Source organism: Nothoprocta perdicaria, unplaced genomic scaffold, assembly GCF_003342845.1.
Source record: "Nothoprocta perdicaria isolate Ctin4 unplaced genomic scaffold, notPer1 scaffold_216, whole genome shotgun sequence".
Taxonomy (NCBI): Eukaryota; Metazoa; Chordata; class Aves; order Tinamiformes; family Tinamidae; genus Nothoprocta; species Nothoprocta perdicaria.
In genome coordinates this window covers 157,305-176,296 of record NW_020455381.1, presented here as the reverse complement: position 1 = coordinate 176,296, position 18,992 = coordinate 157,305, and the positions used below count along the sequence as shown (strand labels likewise).

At 38.7% G+C, this 18,992-nt stretch overlaps 1 protein-coding gene across 1 annotated transcript in view; it reads right to left on the bottom strand.

The window, feature by feature from the left end:
* The window catches only part of LOC112946766, a 99,870-nt gene extending 83,169 nt beyond the window's left edge, over window positions 1-16,701 (bottom strand). Inside the window, 1 exon segment of the mRNA XM_026038692.1 lies at window positions 16,676-16,701. Coding sequence (XP_025894477.1) covers window positions 16,676-16,701 — 26 coding nt within the window.
* Between the last annotated feature and the right edge of the window lie 2,291 nt (window positions 16,702-18,992).

Genomic DNA, 18,992 nt, shown 5'->3' with positions numbered 1-18,992 from the left:
TCTAAATTTCTAAATAAGAGAGCAATTTCTAAAATGAGAGAAAAAAATCTTTATAAACTACTAAGATTTCACAGACATGTTAAAGAATTTAAAAATACATATAAAAAAGAGAAAGAACATTTTTAAGAATGMACTCATTTATGGCTCAGATGAATGGCTCTAAACTAATGGGTTTGCTTTTGTATACTGTTTTAGAGAGAAAGTATTATGTATCTGACATTTCTGATGTTGATGTCATGAGGTAAATGCCCAGGGCTTGCCACTCACTCTGTCAAAGAGAGAAATAGTGGATCTGGATTTCAAACTGAAATCTTCATAACCAAGTTCTCTCTCTACAGGGGAAGAAATGGCTAAGCCAGATTTCAGTAATGAAACAATTCTATATGCAATTGAAGTGATTTCACAGCTACTTTTATATCCAAAATAAATAACCAGAAAATGAGGCTTGCCATCATCATTGATACTAACAAAAAAAAGTCAGTGTTTTTTATCTGCAAAGTGATGTGACTTTTCTGATCAATTTACATTGATTAATATAAAATAACTTAATTATGCCTAAACATGCACCCTTACTACTTAAACAATAGAAAAATGCATAGTGTGTTTGATCATCTGTGTGATCATATGAATGTGTCTACTGCCACCTACTTGTGCTAGCAGATTTTTAAGTCTTGATCATTTTAAAATCACTATACAGACTTCTCAGTTTTATAAATCCATGTCATCGCAGGATGTCATCTGTAGTTTTGTGACCTAAAGTTTTGTGACCATTTTTGAGGCTAAAAGGAAATGTGCAGAGGCAGCTGCATCCAGGAGGTTCAAGTGTCTGACTTCATTTTGCATTTCTCCTAGTCTACTTCCAGAATGTTCCCTTCCCTCCCTACTGTCTCAGACAGAGGGACAGCTAGTGCAAAAGTGAGCTTTGCCACCTCTCCAGCAGCAGGGAGACTTGTTTCCAGATAGCATATCACTGCACAAATGTAAACTGATCTGCCCTATAAAAACACTTTGCTAGCATATCTCATCTATTTTCTGTCTTTTGGCAATATCACTGCACTATACAATATCATACGTATGTGTACTAGTAATGGACAGTAAAGTAGAAATGTACAAGGCAGTAAAGTAGAAATGTAAAAGAAAAAAGCAAAGACAAGTAAACAAGCAAAAACTACAAAACTCAGTGACAAATTGAGGAATTCTTACCCTCTGTTAAAAAATAAAGATTAAAAGAGTGGAATGCCTTCTAACAGCAAGGGCAACACTTAGAAGAATGTGACACAGAAAAGTGAAATGAGAAGCGTATTTGACACATTAAGGGGGAAAGTAAGTGAGGAAGTTCTCCCAATTTATTGACATGATAACAATATGACTTAGATTCACTACAACTGTTGTCAAATGCAACTTGATTCACTTTTAAATTTAGCTCATGAAGTCCTTGGAGTGAGCCTGGTAAGGGTTATTGTGCTACCGGCCTAACAAGTTGGCAAGTGCAGTCTGAATTACAGGCTCAGATGTAGAAATACCATATGGTCATTTACCAAGGCCAGTGCCACTGAATTATGTATGTTCAATACATTTGCAGCACAGAAACTTTTACTTGTCTTCAGAATTTTACCTCTTCAGTACATAGCTGAGTTGTGTGTCCTAGAAAGCTGAATGTTTTCAAAAGTTTTTCCTCTCTGTACAAAGGTGATCACTACTACACTTCACTGTGCTATACCTTTATTGTGAATTGCTGACATAAGATTTGTAATTTCAAAACACATCAAAAACACCAAGTATGCACAATAAAGCAGTTCATTCTGCACAAGGCTTTTCAGTATTTGCCCATTTCTGTGGGGAATGAGTTCAGTGACTGTGCTAAAGAAGAAAGAGGACATAAGAGGTAAATCATAATAAGTCCTGAGGACACTGCAACTGGCTGCAGACATTTCCACGTGTTTATGAGACCCTACAGCCTTTATGTCATTACACGGGTGTTACATTTAAAATATTACTCTATTACTCAACATATTATTATAATGCTGGCTGTAATCTGCTTCTGAGTACACTTAAAATGCTGTTATGAAAGGCTGAACACCTAGCAACTACTTTTGGACAGACTTGACATAATAAGCTTGTCATCCTACAGGAGTTGTGTTACTGTCTGATCTTTTTCTGAGGAGGACTTGATGAGGAAGGGGAAAAAAACCTCTAGGCCTCACATCTGCAGTATATCCACAATGAATGCCAGCGACACTTGAGCTTTTCTTGCCATAAATAAACGACTAAGGTACAAAGAACCTCCATTAGTCAGTCAAGTATCACTAACTCAGCTACAACCAACAGTCCAGCACTGCAAGAGACCTCTTCTGGAGGGCAAAAAAAACAAACAACMTGGACGTAAAAGCGAACCCTCTCATGCACATCATGGACATCTCCCATGGCTGTAGGCAGGCAGCAGCTCAGCTGACCAGGATGAAGAGAATTAAGAGGTACCTTTCTGGGACACTTCTTCCCAGAGCGTCTCTGACACATCTTCACAGACAGGATTTGATGAGCAGGTGGCATCAGTAGCAGTCACCTTGTCTTGGGATAAGCAAGGTCTGGCTAGTGTACCTCAAGKCTGGGCTCCAGGATGACTGTAGGAGATTTAGGATTACTTATAGGAGACTCCAGGATGACTTCACAAAAAAAGTAAATAGGGYATGGCATGTTCCTGGAGTTTAAATCCTATTAGCTCTTCCTAGAGGTCTTTTGGGTTTCCAGTGCCTTCCTCAATGYGGCAAATTCGGAGCTGATGAAGAAAGATCACTTTGTCTACTGAAAGGTAGTGAGTGTCAGGGAAGAGCAGGAGTGGGCTGCTCCACAAGGGGATGAATCCGGGACATGAAGAATTTGTCCATCTGTCATACCGCAATGCTATCATTCTTTTTCTCTGAGAAAAAGTCAGTAGCCCAAATAATAATATAAAAATCAAATGCAGTACAATGAACACTTTTTCTTTTTTTTCTTTTTTTTTTAAATGAAGAAGGTAGATGGTATGTGAACAGAATATGTGACTTTCTGAACTGCTTAAAATGTATTTAGGTGGTGAGATCCACCTAATATTATGTCTCTAGTGTAGTAACATTTTCTTACAAAGTTGAAAATCATTTCAGTTTGACTTTCAGTTATTCTCGTAGTTGGGACTTAACCTGTCCACCCAAGTCAAGCTGATCACTGGAAAACACAAAGTGGACAGAGTAACAAGAAATCAAATATTCCGACTTCAGGATTTCATTTCAAATACAGCTGCCCTTGCTTACCATATGGCAATATATATTATAGCCAAAGGAGTCCAAAATTCTAAATTACTGGCTCTGTTAAGACTTCCACAAACCACATTATCTTAAAATCACATTTCACATATGCTAAACTAGTCATTTCAATTCCACTCATAACTATACTGTTCCATCAAATAATCCCACTAATATCAAATGTGCAGAAATCCCCAAACAGCAAACATTAGGGCTATCTTTCTTTGGAAAACTAAGCTAAACATTGAATAAACAACTGAGCAGATGCTCTTGTTTATTTGACTGGTCTAGAGCCGCACACGGCTAGAAATCAGTTGATTAAACCAGCTGTGAGTACGCTCAGCAGAAGGGGAAGCTTAGCAGATGCAAAATAATACATCCGACCTCATCATTACAGCAGTTGTATGGATAATATGGGGAGGAATATCTGGGAAAAATATAAAAGCACTGCATGCAGTCTTTGTCTGACTAATGAATGATCCCTTGTAGAAGCTGCCAACTGGCATGAGCTATGGTAATCAAACCTAAACTGCTTTGAACTGTACTGCAGATCTGCTGTGAGAATCAGCATCTGCCATAGACTCCCAGAAAACTCAGATAGAAGTCGTGATTTTGAGCACAAGAAAATAATTCCCTGAGCAGTAGTAAGGCAACCTTATGCAGAACCCCTCTTTTAATTTTTGTTTATTTGCTTGTTTGTTTTGGAAAGGATRTTAATTAAGTGTTTAGAGAATATAAAAGTAAAATATAAAACTGCACTACTAACTCTGTAAGACTAGAATATGAATGAACATTATAGAGGGAAAAGTATGTGATACCACCAGGACTAGTTTTATTAGTTAATATTTGTAAGTGTGTATCCTTACAAAAGAGGAAATTGCGCCCCCTTCTTTACAGATATTACAGAGGAATATCTGCAGGTGGGAGACTGAGCCAAGCCCTGAGTGGGGGACGCACAAAGGAGTCAGGTGACCTCTGGGAACAGATGGAGGGAGGCAGGGAGCTCCCTGTAGACAGGGAGCTAGGGCTGGGAAGGCTGTAGCTTTTGAGTACCTTGGCCAGTGGGGAAAAGGAGAGGGCCACCTCTGTTGGGAAATTAGGCTACAAAGGGGGATGCATCCTCCAGGCCCCACAGGGATATACCTGGTGAACTCTCCCTTTATTCAAATAAAGTTTTAGAATTCTTTTGTCTCCTTTTTGAACATTCAGTTCTTGACAGCAAGATTTTTTGCATAGAGGCAAAAAATATCTACTCTGGATTAGCAACAAGAGCAGTGTTTTGTGTCCTCCTCCCTCATGCTGTGCAATTGGACATATAAATATGGTTTAGGTAGTAAAACGTCATTTCTTCTGATGCCTTACACACTCCTTGACCTCACTCAATCACTCTTTCCCTTTTTATATAGGTTGGAATGCCGAGATGAAGAATTTGGAAGAAATAGGCTGCAGAAGCAAATTTGACCCGATTTTTCCTTTGAGGAAGAGGAAATTTAAGGAGTAAAATTTAGGAAAGGAGGGCTGCAACTTTTTTTCAGTAGAAAGACATTTACATAGTAGAAATACTGACATTTGGACATATCTTTCAATTACAAAATTAAATCTTTTTGATATCAGCTAACAGACAGCTACCTTATATTAAAATCAAATGTACACTATTTTTATTCTCAAATAACCCGAAAGATTAAATTCCGCAGTTTTGTTAGGTGAAGCTGCTYTTCATATTAGTGTTTATTTATAAAATAAAACTCTAGTGCCACAAGCTGGACGTGTACAGATTGCATGCTGCACTAGGTAAACCCCTTTTCTTATGCACTGCAAGACACAAACCAATTCCAGAGCTCCCAGCTGGATTCCCCATCCCTCAGGCAGCCTTGTTAGTAGTCTTCGTACAGACTCAGTCCCTCTCATTACAGTTTCCAGTCTTTGTTTCTGTAAAAAATACCGAACAATTCTGACAACACGCCTGTAGTCCATTAGCAGGGAATGTGAAGCAGTTCCTGTCTTCATTTTATGCTTTGAACAYGCCACTTGTGTCATTGTTCGCTTTCCCCTGCACACTCATTACCAACTGTCAGGTCACCCTATCTCCAGTCTTCCCTGGTGCTTTAAGTTTCACCGATTTCTTATCACCCTCTCTCCTTGCTCAGCTAAGCACCTTGGCTAACTTAAGTAGCTGCTTTCCCCTCTGTTGTAGCTTAATAACCATTTGGCCAGTGCCTGTCCAGTCTCTCCCTGTGCACTGGGATTAATAACTATTTGTTGCCTCTGCATCTTTTTCCTCCATCTCTGTTTTCATTGAGAAAGATTAATTTCAGCTGAGACATAAAAAACTACAGTGAGTCACATCATTTTTGTAGCTATACCTGTTCTATTTTACTCCGTTAACTGCAAAACATTTTTTCACACAATTGAATACTTGATCAAAATGTGTTTGTAAAATTGCCTTAAAATGTATATTCTTTTTAGGTTGAAATATATAGTAAATAAAGAATGAACATGAGAAATATGGAGACCATTTTGGTAGGACTGGACATAGATTTTGCCTTTGTACATGGAGAGGCAGAAAGTGAGCTGAGAGCATGTTTATTACCCTTCTCTCCCTAGCATATTTCTATTTCCTTCTTCTGTTGGCAGTACGTCACACTCCACCAGGACATGAAGCAGGATTTAGTTTCTCTACAGCYGGTGCTGCTACCCTGTTTGATGACACAACTCAGCTACCACTGTCTCTCCTCAGTGGTGTTTATACTCGAAAACAGAAGATTCTTCATGTATGTCACATTCATAAAATGCAAATATTTCAGGTGATGCCGCACCCTGTACTTGCTCATAAACTTGCTTGAGAAAGTAATGCTAACTTCAGTCGTGTCTGGAGGATCTTGCTAGTAGAGCAAGGAGGGGCATAGCTTTCTGTAYGTATTGACAGAGAGTTTCGGTGGCTTGGATATCTGATCATAGCACTTTTTATATTTTCTTGACCTAATTGTGTAGGTTTGAACTATTCTGAAATGTAAAACAGATGTTTTTTTGTTTGTTTGTGTGTTCATATATTTGTTTAGGTTTTCAGCAAGCTTTTGTATGCATGAAATACTGAACTTATCTCAGATGCTATTAAAAAGCAGTTAAAGTAAGGAATTACTTCTGACAGAAATCTTGCAGTTAAATGTTTTGTGTGGATCAGAAACTATTTTGGTCATCAGGCCCTGAACTTGAGTGAAATTATATTCCTTTACCAGAGCATGAATTCAAGGCACGGCATATGCAGTGTTTCCAGCTGGTGAATGAATATGTTTGCAGCATTTTTTAACGACATGCTGACAGGACACAGCATGACRTAGTCTGCTATGCAAAAAAAAAATCAATAGTGAAAAATCATGCCTCTTCAAGCAGCCACAAACAGTTACTTCTGAACTCACAGTCAAAGAAAGAACTTTAAAAGTGTTCATGAAAAGACATATTTCATAGACTAATATTTTAACATGATGCAAGAGTAACAGTAAAATTATATGCCAGCCAAAAGYTCCCCAACTGACAACAAACAGAAGCCTTAGTGAATGCATTGCTCAGCAGCAAGTCCGATCCTGCGTACTGCACGACTACTGTGTGGTATATACAGCACACATTTAGCAATATTTTGGGTGATTTACACTAGAATTTTAATATGGATCAGAGTTGTGCTCCTGAAGCTGATCTCTCAAATCTCAGTTAAGAACTGTGGTTTATTTTGCAAAGTGATGTCAGGACATATGAAGAATATTCCTTTGGGTGAACTGACGTAGAAGAGCAGCACTAACACACACTCTTGAAATATATATTCAGAGGACCCTGACTTCTCTGCACCAAATGTTCTGCTTCAGAAATTTTCATTCACATACACTGTTTGCAAAGGTACGTAGAAATAACTTGTGGAGGCACAAAGAATGATCAAGAGGCACAAAGTATGATCTATACAAACTGAGCACAGCAGGCAATGCAGTCAGTAATCTCCTCAGAAGGTAGCTCCATATTCTGACTTCTCTGTTTATGTGTATACACACATATATATACGTACATATATATATCTATACATATATAAATAAGTAGAATTGTTCCTTTCCTTTCCTTTCCTTTCCTTTCCTTTCCTTTCCTTTCCTTTCCTTTCCTTTCCTTTCCTTTCCTTTCCTTTTTTTTTCTTCTCTGATTTTCATGAATATATTTCCATAAAATAGTTATGAGCAGTTTTGAACTTTCTGCTACATGTGCTCTTTATTTGACTTAATTAAATAATATTTTTTTCCCAAACTAGATGACAGTAATTTTTGTAAAACAAGAGTAGAACACTGAAAAGTTTCAAAGATTCACAAAGGAACATGATTAAATTCACAACGGCATAGACATTAACATCATCAACAACAACAAAGTCTTTCTTAAGTATTCTGAGAATTTCTTGTACTGTTTATTAATTTAAAAAAAAAAAAAAGGTTGCAGACTTTAGCCAAATGAGTCTTACAAGAGAGCAGATGGAATTCTATAAATAGTTCATTAACTGTGAGATTTTTCAGTCYAGCTCCTTTTTCCAGCATAAGTAATAAGATAGATTCAGGTATCTTCTGCCATAAAAATTATCCTGGCATTCTTTTTCTTTGCCTATTTAATTCTTTTTCTGAATTAAAGTTAAACTGTGAGCTTAAACTCTTAAAGTGAGACATTGGCAAATACAGGTACTTGCATTCACAGGTCTGAGGACTTAAACTTGAAGGCACCAAACTCCCATACCTGTCATATTTTTCTTTAAAGCTCACCAATCTGACCTTACACTCACATTTCTGGGCATATCCCACTCTTGCCAGAGCTGAGTAGCGTAAGCAGTTGGCTCATACCAAAACCAGGTCAAAATTCGCAAGATCGGCATTCTTCAGCACACGTGGCCCTGATAGAGTTGATCTTCCTTTGAAATACAGCTATTGTTTTCCTTTAAGGAGGATGARATGATGTTAGTTCTTCTATTCAGTGGACTACTAAGTAGTGAGTAGATAGATGGAGGTATCCTTAGCCAGGAGAATGATACAGCTCTTCATTACAGTGTTTTGTGTCACATACCATTCACCTTTCAATCTGAAACAACAACAAAAATATCCTCCTGAAATGAAGAAAACCCCAGAGGTACAAAACTGTCTGAGTTATGAAATGACAATGAACATGGCTCAATAGYCAAGTTTTTAGGGAATTAGCCTGAGATCAGATAACCCCTGTTTTCCTGATTCTGCCCTAAAAACCTTTTCTGTTCTTTGATGTTGTTGCTGCTGGTGTTTGTTGGTTGGGTGGTGGTTGTTGTTTGTTCGTTTGTATGTTTGAATTATTAAAATTATTATGAACAGATACAGATAAAATTTAGAGATGATGCTGGCCAAGTGGCCTCCTATACATTAACCTCTACATTAAAACAATTATTAATATCTGAGCCTGTGTAACCTGCAGCCCTCAAAATTTCCGCTTCTACTCAGTATTTCTTTTGAGGTAGTTTAAAAAGCATTTGGTATATTGTCCTTGGAATAAGGAATGGAATTTTTTTTTAGACAGATTCACTCTATGGGAACCTCTGATATTGATATGTAGGTTGGGTTTCAGCAGGGGAACTTCATCACTACAAAGTTATCATTGATGCAGTCTGCTTAATTCATTCTTCTCAGTTTCTGTAAGTTTTCTCTTCTGTACATCAGGGGACCTAATCTGCCAGATTGTTATTATTAATAATAATAATAATAATAATTTTAATATTAATAATATTAATAATGATATTATTATTAATAATAATAACAGCAAAAGTATTACTACTGATAACAAGAATAACTGATTCATAATTGAAAATCCAGATATTATTATAGAACAAAGTTCTGGAGGGAGAGGGGAAAAAGTCTTTGAGAACATCAGATAACTGTACTTTTTCATCCAGAAAATATTTGCATGGTTCAAGTATAATAGCAGTTTATTATTATTATAATTCTAGTTGTTTCTTTCTAAAAGTCTACTCTATATATTTGAGGCACATTAGCATTTTCAATATTTGAATATAATTAAGAMTGTGACTGATATTTATTCTTCACCGGAGCATATCAAGGATGTATTTTGCCAATCAAAGGGGGGATGGCAGAAAGAGCCAGACAACCAAGAATCAAGGGAAAGAATGGTCGTATTTATTGTTAATATTAAATATACAGAAATGAAATGATGCATCTAACAAAAAAATATGCTTACTATGTGCTGGGTTTTAGCAACAGACAAAATAAGCAAGATAAGGCACTTATTTATATGAGGAAGAAAATAGTAATTAAGATGCATCACCAATTGCCTAAATATGTTACCTAAATACGTTACATTCAGATCCGCAGTTGCGGGAGTCCCCTGTAGCAGTGAGGATTTGGAGAAACCTTCACAGCAATTGGGAGGTCTCCCATAAGTGAGGTCTCTTAAGTCAGTGCAAGAGGGTCCAGCTTTTATAGAACCAAATCAGAAAAAAATACATTTTCCTTGTGAGCGGTGTGTGTGTGGTATCTAGTGTGACCCACTTCCCCTATCACTGGGGACTGGGACTTGGCCTGAGCCCCAGCTTTGAATGGGAGGGTTCCCTTCAAGGTCAAAAACACTTGCACGAGAGCCTACAAAAGTTACAGCTTTATTAGCCTAAGTGCAGATTAATATAAGCAGTCTGGCTGGCCTACATGTAAGTTAGCACTAGCACTTCTACAGTTGAACTTCTACAAAGGCAGCGCCGGGTCCATCTGTAAGTCAACCCTGACTCGGGCCTGTAGTTCAGGCCCTAGTAGTTCAGGATGAAAAGTTATTGGAGGTAGAGATACTAACATCTCTTTGCCAAAGCTCTATGTTATCTCATTTTTTTCTGGGGATTTTGACGGTAATTAGTATATTTCTGTGTCAATATATTAAGTTAATTTTCTTCGTGAAAGATATTTCTAGCCCAGAGAGATTATAATAAATACTTACCATGTACCTGATATATGACTAATAAAGAAGATGGTATATTGCTAATGAAAAAAAAAAAAAGATATATGGTGAAAGCCTTTCTGAAATGTAGGCAGTGAATATTACACTTAGAGTACATTTATTTAAGTGTTCAGGCATTAATATTATGGCTTCATACCTCCATGCCGCAGTGAGATCATCCTCTACAACCTCTCAGGTTTCTCCTTGTCCTGCTAAATCCATGGTATGATGAACAATGACATCTCTGGGAACCGTACCCAGCCATGAAATAGCCATGAAAGAAAGATATCCTTAAAACAGAATTTTAAATGTCAGTAGCTTTGTTCCATGTGATGACAAATCCAAAATAACAACAGATTTCCAAGGGCATATCTGGGGGAAATGGGAATAGGAAAAGGGAATATCAAGGAAATATTGATTCTAGGAGAAAAGAGCAAAAACTAAAATTCTGTATTGAGATGAGCATGCAAATTTGGGAGTGGTGAGGGTGGGCAGCCAGGGAGGGGACCAGGAGCTGAGGGCAAAGGTGGCAGAAACTGGCTGGGAGGGTCCCCCCCAACAGGGGAAGGTCCCATGGCTTCCAACACGGGAGCAGAACAGCTCTGGCAGCAGAAACTCAAGGACCCGCTGAGAAAAATCTAATCTTTAATAAAAATGTTATCATTAAATTACAAGCTTTAAAAGAAGGTATCATCCACACATTCAGTAGCTTATTTTTATGTTACTTTTGTTAATAACAGTAGTAGTATTGTTTTACCTCATTTAAAACATTTGACTGTGTTCTACTGAAAAAAATAATCAGATCATAAAGAGAAGTTAATATTACTTAGCTCTTTCTGATCAAAATAACATGAATTATTTAATATTTCCACCACTTAACCTATAATACAGATTACCAAATAACTCTAAGAAATTAGAAATTCTCTCCAAAGCTTCCCTATTTACTAGATTCTGCACCTGTCTGTCCAGGTAATCTGTCCATCATTTTGCCATGGAGGTTGGAGGTCCCACAGAACTGAACGCATTCATTGATCTTCTGTAAGTGATTGAGACTCTCTTCTGCCCTGACTGCAGACTGCAGAGTGTTTGGAATCTGCGTGGAATTTTTATATGTAACTAACATTTTGCTACCAAATTTTATATTTTTATGCAGGTAGAAATCCTTTTTTTTTTTTTTTTTTTTTTTTTTAACTATAAAAGAATCTTATCATGAAAGGCAATGCCTGAGGGAAGGCTTTCAGATTTACTTCCTATTCTCAGCTTTAGAAAACTCAAACAGCTAAAACAGAGAAACTAAATATTACATCTGAAAGAAATTCAAATTTGTATCTTTACAAACTCAATCTTCTAGCTGACAACTTCTTGCTAACCAGCTATGTATAGATCAAGCTTTGAAATAAAGTACCTAAGAAATAAATGTATTTATGGCAGAAAAATGTTTACTTTTTTATATTTACAGTTTTATTCATGTAAATACTGGCTTGGAAGTCCTCACTCCTTTCATCCTCCATTGGCATAAATCCTTTTCAGATGCTGAGTGGCTGTCATCCTCTAAAAATGATAGTTTCATCAGCTCAGAGTTGCCTTAAGCCAGTCTACAGTGACAGATATGAATGAACCTCCTTCCATGAACTTCATTCAGTAGAGTACAAAGAGTGATCTTCGCTATGGGAAGAATTGATTAGGAAAGTTCTTTTGAGCAGGCAAATTTTTTTTGTAGAAAAAAAGTGGTTTTTTTTTTTTTTTTTTTTTTTTTGTAAAAAGCACTCCTACAGAATCATTGTAGCACAAAATGTCTTCCTGCTTGGGCACTCATTTTCCTTCAAAGTAAAGAGAGAATGTGATGTTTTGTGGATGGTGAGTGTCAGTGGCTCAGATCAGGAACCTGCAGTTACTGAAAGGTAGCCAGGATATTTTTTATTCACCTGAGAGACAGTCAAATACAGGGTAAACATATATAGAACAGTCCAGTCTCCTGACTGAGGAACAAATATGCTGGGACACAAATCTATACCTTTGAGAACTCAAATCCAGGCACCCGAAGTCTTTTAAGGAAACAATGACCATCATAAAGAGTTAGGATGCTTCCAGGACTAAGCAGCATCTATCATCAAATATTCAGAATTTTAATCTGGGGTAGTTGTGGCACAATTTTTGCCTTTTTTACCAGATAAGTCTTTTCCTTCTTATTTGGATTTGGTCCATTGTCTTTGAATAARCTTTATACCTAGTTTTAAAAGAGCACGTTAAGTTGCTTTGTGAGGTTATATTAGAGCAGATCTTAATAAATCCTGTTTATCATTCCTTCGGCATTGATATTGTCCTTGGCAAATGGCCTCACTCAGTGATGCAGAAAAGCGCGTATGTTAATATTCTGCTAACGTGCAGTTGGGACCCTTAATGATTCAGGTTTTTGTATAATAGACTCAGAGCACCTAGAGGAAATAAACAAGATCATTACAAAAACCTCAGTATTCTCTCCACCTTAAAATGTTTGTGCTTCGAAGACGATATTGCCTATTAGAGCCTCTGAAACACCCACTGAAAGCTACTGTAGCAATTTTGGTATTTGCATCTGAGTAGCCTCTAGCTATTCTAATAATTCCACCTACATAAAAAAGGGATGAAGGTCAGGAAAAAAAAAAAAAAAGGGCAAAATGGAATTAGAAGATAGGCAAAATTAGAAGACAAAGAGGTTACATTAAGCACAGCCAGGATTACAGAGCATTCATAGGTCAGGGTTAATATCCACCGTCTACGCTCTAGACTCAGGGAGTACTGCAGATGATGGATTAGGTCCTTCAGTGTATTGAAAGAGCAAGAAAATATTCATAATATTTATACCAAACATCCAATTTCTCTATGCCTAATTGGTCTAATAGAAATTTAAAAACAAAGGAATTCTGGGAGAGAAAATGTATAAAAATAAGTGGCATATCGTTTTGAAGTTTCTTTACATAATAAACACTCTCTATCATAAAGATAGTATTTCATAGAAAGTATTGCATTTTATTAATTTCTGTAACTGATTTATTAGTTGCACTGAATGTTCTTTGTTCAGGGCATAAAGTACTGATAGATCCTATATATACGCCCGATAGAGAAAATGCATAATGCATGCCATTCATATATGATCTGAAGAAATCAACAAATGGGATAAACCCAGGCTACCCAGATATCTAAAGAAGTCTAGTGAGCACCACTGATGTCAATTTTTCTCAGGAGAGCAGAACAGGAAAAAAAAAAAAATTGTGCGATGAAAAGCTGGGCAGGTGTTTCCAGGTAGTATCAAACCAATACATTTAACATCCAAATGAATTTGGTAGCAGGTTTAAAATGTTATTATAAACAAGCCTGTAAGTAGTAACAACAGCTCAGCTACAAACACACTCTGCATTTGATCTCTCAGCAGGGAACACTTTGTTTTCAGTCTGGCATGAGTCTCCTGCACAAAACCCTTATTCTGATGTTAGTCATAGAACCATAAAATTATCCCGTAAAAATGGCTTTACAGGCATAATTATCATGTAATAAAACATGTGGGGCAAAACAAAGAATTAAAAAGCTTTAATAAGATTATGCAGCAAGACTATTAAAAAGGCGTGGAAGTATTTCCTCTTAGCAGATAAAACAAAAGAAACAAAGAAGAAGGATTCCTGTAAAATCTTTGAGTAGGATTGTCTTCCATTAATAAAGACCTTCCCTGGTTAGGAATCACAAAGATTCTCATCTTTGTGAATGCACTGTGAAAATTATACAGTTTTCAAAAATCAAAAATAATAGAAATATACAATATATAACATAAAAGTAGTGCATTCAAAAAAAAAAGCAGAAATCCTTATTGTGTTTTGTATTTTTTTAAATATTTTATACATATTTGCCTGGCCAGCACATTTCATTTTGGTATTTTTATATACTTTATAAGATATGCTATTTTTTTTTGTTCTATAACAAAAAGTAAAATGAATATAGTGTTTCTTTAACTTAATCTTCTAGTTTGATACAATACATCAAATTTAAATTACCTCTGTAGCTAATACTTGGCAGGAAATTGATTCACTGAGCTATAAATTTCAATATGTTTCTTGCAGGTAAGGAAATATATAAAAATAAATCACATTTCAGTCAGGCACATTGCATTTATGGTATGTTACCAGCAACAGTCAAAAGAATCACAAGTCTATAGCATTTAATGTTTGAAACTCTTTATATGCAGCTATATTTTCATAACTTTTCATCAGAAAAAAATTAATAATCTAATGCACTGTTAGGGATAAGAACTCAGAATTATGTTCTTCTCAGAACTTCTCAGAATCTCAAGTTGTCCTGAGATTTTCTTCTCTCAAAAAAAAATTTCAGTTTCATGAACAAAAAAATAAAGTACAGTACTCACAGTACTGTAACTTTTTTAACTTCCATTCTTACTGTAATGTATGTGGCAACATACTCTATTTTATTAATACTAGAATATTCAAAGGATTTATATAGGACTCCAAGACCTTATTTATGATGGACTTGCTATGGTTTTCACATGAAATGTATACACAACATGGAAGATGCAAGGAGTTGGGAAGCAGTATTTATGCACATGTGCATATCTCCTTTACTAGTAATATGTTGGAACCAAACCTTGGCAGCTTCAGTCATACAGAATCATGATCATTCACAGAAATGTGGAAAATCAGTGAAGTCAAATCGTAGTAAGGAGAAGAAACATGGAGTGTTATTTAGTGATGATGTAGTTTCCACATAATAAATGTTTCCTTAAAAAACAGTGTTGGTGTCTTTTACGTCTCTTCCTCTATCACTTAGCAGAGTGATTTGTTCAGTTTGGCACTTCTGTTATTGGCAGGAAAAGTTCCCCCATGAAAGCAGGGAGAAAAGAAAATCATGCAGCCTCTGTAAGTGGAAAGCTGTATTATGAGAAAAGAAGAAAGTTGAATTTTTCACCTAAACACCATAATTGGTATTTCAAAGATAAGTAGGCTCTGACATTAGGGGAAATCTATAGATTTCCTATTTCAAAACTTTGGATTCAGATTTTAAGGAAAATGAGACAGAATAGAAAAGGAGTGGAAGGAAGATTACACATTCCAGAGCATCTAGGGAGATTATTTCCCACCTTTGAAGAGGTAGTGCAAGAAAAAAAAACAGAATTACAGTGTTTTTAAACACCTATTTTTATTGTCAATTGGGCAATGAAATTCTCAGCAAATACCCAATGTAGACTATTAAAAAAAAAAAAAAAAAAGCCATAATCATTACCACTCAACTACAGTTATCCAGTTATCCAGGCAAAGATTTCTCCTACTATACTGACACTTGCGATTTAACAGACATAGCTAATGCATTCATAGATACTGTCTGACAGCACAACTTTCTAGATTCCCCAGAACATTGCTCTACCTGCTCTACCACAATGCATAGACATTCGAAAACAGGGACACTGCTGAAATATTATTGCTACATTAACAAAGAGGGTGCAGAACCAGGAAAAAACTTTCCCGCAAAATCCTACTAAAAATTCTACTAAAAATAATGGAGCACTAGAAGAAAACAATGGAGATTTAGGGCAGTGCCTCAGCAAAACTCTTGTAAGACATAAACAGAGGATAAAACAGATAACTTGAGAACAGGTCCACTATATTAATATGTGATTTGGATTCCTAAAAATTGTGAAAGATGAAACTATTTAACTGAATAAATTATGGCACATTTTTGTTCATCTTTGTAACAGTTGGGAGCATCATAAAATTGTTGGGAGCAGAGGTGAGGAAAGAAAGGATGCCATGATACCTCTTGCTCTAACTCAAGCATGGTGACAAAAATTTCCCTATACCAAATCACAAAGTATAATCGGAATTAGATATTTTTCTTACAAACCTAAAGGCATATGATACATGAAAGAAAATCTTGGCTTATGCTCTTAAAAAAAATCAGCTGTGAATGCCAATGAACTGGCATTAAACACCCATTGAGCTTTGCAGCTCTCTAATTTGACCTTTGTATTCCAGATATTGTAACTGTAATACATCAGAAAAAGTTATACCGAATTTATTGCAAGCATCTTTTTCCCCTTTTTAGCAGTTCAGATGATTTGTAATGATTTAGCTTACTCTGTGGCTTCCACAATTTTCATTACAACAGAACTGGGGAACTATGACTGCATGCAGAGCTGGCCTGAGCCAAAACAACATCAGGGACCCAGTGTCTGCAAGGTATATTGTACAGGAGGTCTGTAACCATTCCTCTAAAGAATCCCAAGGACAGCACATTGCATGTAGAGAGACAGCTTTGCTATGAGAGCTGCAGCCCAGGGAGATATGAGATATATGCATGGCAAGAAATCAAGAGAAAAGAGAGTGAAAGAATATGGTTTGTAAAAACAACTTGACTGGGCAAGTAAGTCCTATTACCTGCACTGCGCGACTGTTGTCACCATGGCTCCACAGGGAGCATGTCCATTCCTCATTAACACTGTATCGCACCTCAGGACACGCAAGTATTACAGCAAATACTCTATCACTGGGTAGCAGTCTGCTTTCTGGCACATCTCAAACGTGTGGATAAATACTCAAGACTACATATGCTGCTTTCCATTACCCTACACCTAAGTTTTTTTTCAAAGCATCTGCGCACAGACTTGAATTTGCTTGCTTGGGCTTGTGGTGGGCTTGCTCTCACTTACACGTATTTGCGTTTGAAGTAGGTGAGTGTGCTCTTATTTGGGCTCCACGCAGAGCGGGACGCCGAGCGAGGCAGTGGGGTGTATGCGGAGTGGGATGCTACGCGGGGCAGGGTGGCATACGCCGAGGGCGAGGTGGAGCGGGGCAGGGTGCCATAGGCAGAGCGGGAGAAGACGTTGTTGTAGGAGGAGCGGGAGAGGGTATTGTAGGCACCGCGGGAGAGGGCGCTGTAGGACGTGCGGGGCAGGGGGGTGAGGGCAGAGCGCACCACGGTGCCCCATGCTGCGCGTGAGGCGGGGGCCCAGGTGGAGTGCGAAGCCGAGCGCGAGGCGGCGTTGGATGAGGGACCCCACTGCAGGCCGCAGAGGGAGCGGGACGCTGGGGCGCACAAGGCCCGCGAGGCAGGGCGAGATGCCGGTGTGCACACAGAGCGGGCCGTGGCGGCCCCCACAGCACGCAGCGTCGGGGGGCACACGAAGCAGCTTGATGTCGACATGTCCTCCAGGCGCGAGGCTGGAGAGCCAGCTGCTGCGGCCGTCACGGAGAAGGTGGATGGGGTGCACAGCGAGTGGGCTGCTGGGGGTCCCACRGGGCGAGGAGCTGTATGGGACACTGTGTTGGCCAGGTGTAGCACTGAGGCAGAGCTCTGCGCCACAAGGGGCACAGGGGATGCGCCTGCACATGGCCCTGGGGAGCACACGGTGCGGGCGACAGGGCCACCCACATTGGGTTGAGGTGGAAGGGTGACCATGGAGCTGCACATGGGCTGAGATGTTGGAGAGGGTGCAGGGCCACAGATGTGGGAGAGTGAGGCAGCAGAAACACTGCCGGCAAGAGCTGCTGGCGGTGGCACAGAGTGGGGTGCTGGAGAGCACATGGGGTGCGATGGCGAGGCAGACACATGGGTAGGGACTGCATGGGGTGCGGAGCTGGGGCTGGAGCCAGCCATGAAGTGATTCAGCAGGGCATTCACAGCATTGCCGGCTGGGACGGACACAGAGTAAGACATTGGCCCCCCTCCAGGCTGGGGTGCAGACCCAGGCCCTGACTCAAATATCACTTGAGGCATTGAGGTGCACACAGGGTTGGATGCTGGGATGGGCACAGAGCCATACATGGTGGCAGGCACTGGTACACAGGTGGGGGCGGGCATGGTCTCATATATAACACGGAAGCCAGGATCACAGCCAGCATCTAAACCAAGAGCAACACTCGGATTGAAGCCTGGGCTGCAAATGGAGTTGCATAAGGGGTGGCCTGCAGGGAGGTACACAAAGTCATACACAGGTGGTCCCCCCGCATTGGCGCTGGGGTTGCACACCGGGATACATACATACTCGCACATGGACCCAGGGTCCCCTGCAGGGACGGAGGCAGAGCTGTTGGCTGGCAGGGAGCCATTTTCACAAACATGGAGTGATCCGTTCTGGTTCAGGGGCAACGTGCCGTTCTGGCCCACTGGGTTACACACCTCAGTACTGGCACATCCCTTGCAGTAGGCAAACTTGTGGCATCCAAAGTTGGCCAGGAGCCGATGTTTACCAAGCCTGTAAGGTGTAAACTCCACCACAGTTCGTGCCTGTTGATTGGCAGCCAGTGTTCCTAAACTGAGGGAACAGAAAAAAAAAAACTTGATCAAGATATTCTCTGGGAATAACAGTTCCTTTAATTCTTCAAAAATGTAGGACACTTACTTAACTCGGAAATACATTTACTGTTTCCCACTTTCAGTGGTCTAAGTTTTATTGGGGAGTTTTGTGGCCTTAAACTCATTATCATTCAGATGAACAGCTCCTAATTATTTCCCCTCAAAACTAGTCCAACTTCTGTGCTGAAGGTTAGCAATGCACATTAATGACCAGCTAGCATGTTGTTGCATCCTATAAGTTTTCAGTTTCCCGTGATTAGCATGTTATGAGTTTAGAATGTACACTTATTTCTCACTGTCTTTTTCTAATTGTTCATGTATCCATTCACAGATATCTGTATCTAGAGGAATTTATAGGAAACTCAGTAGGATTATAATGATTGAGGTTCCCAGCTAGAA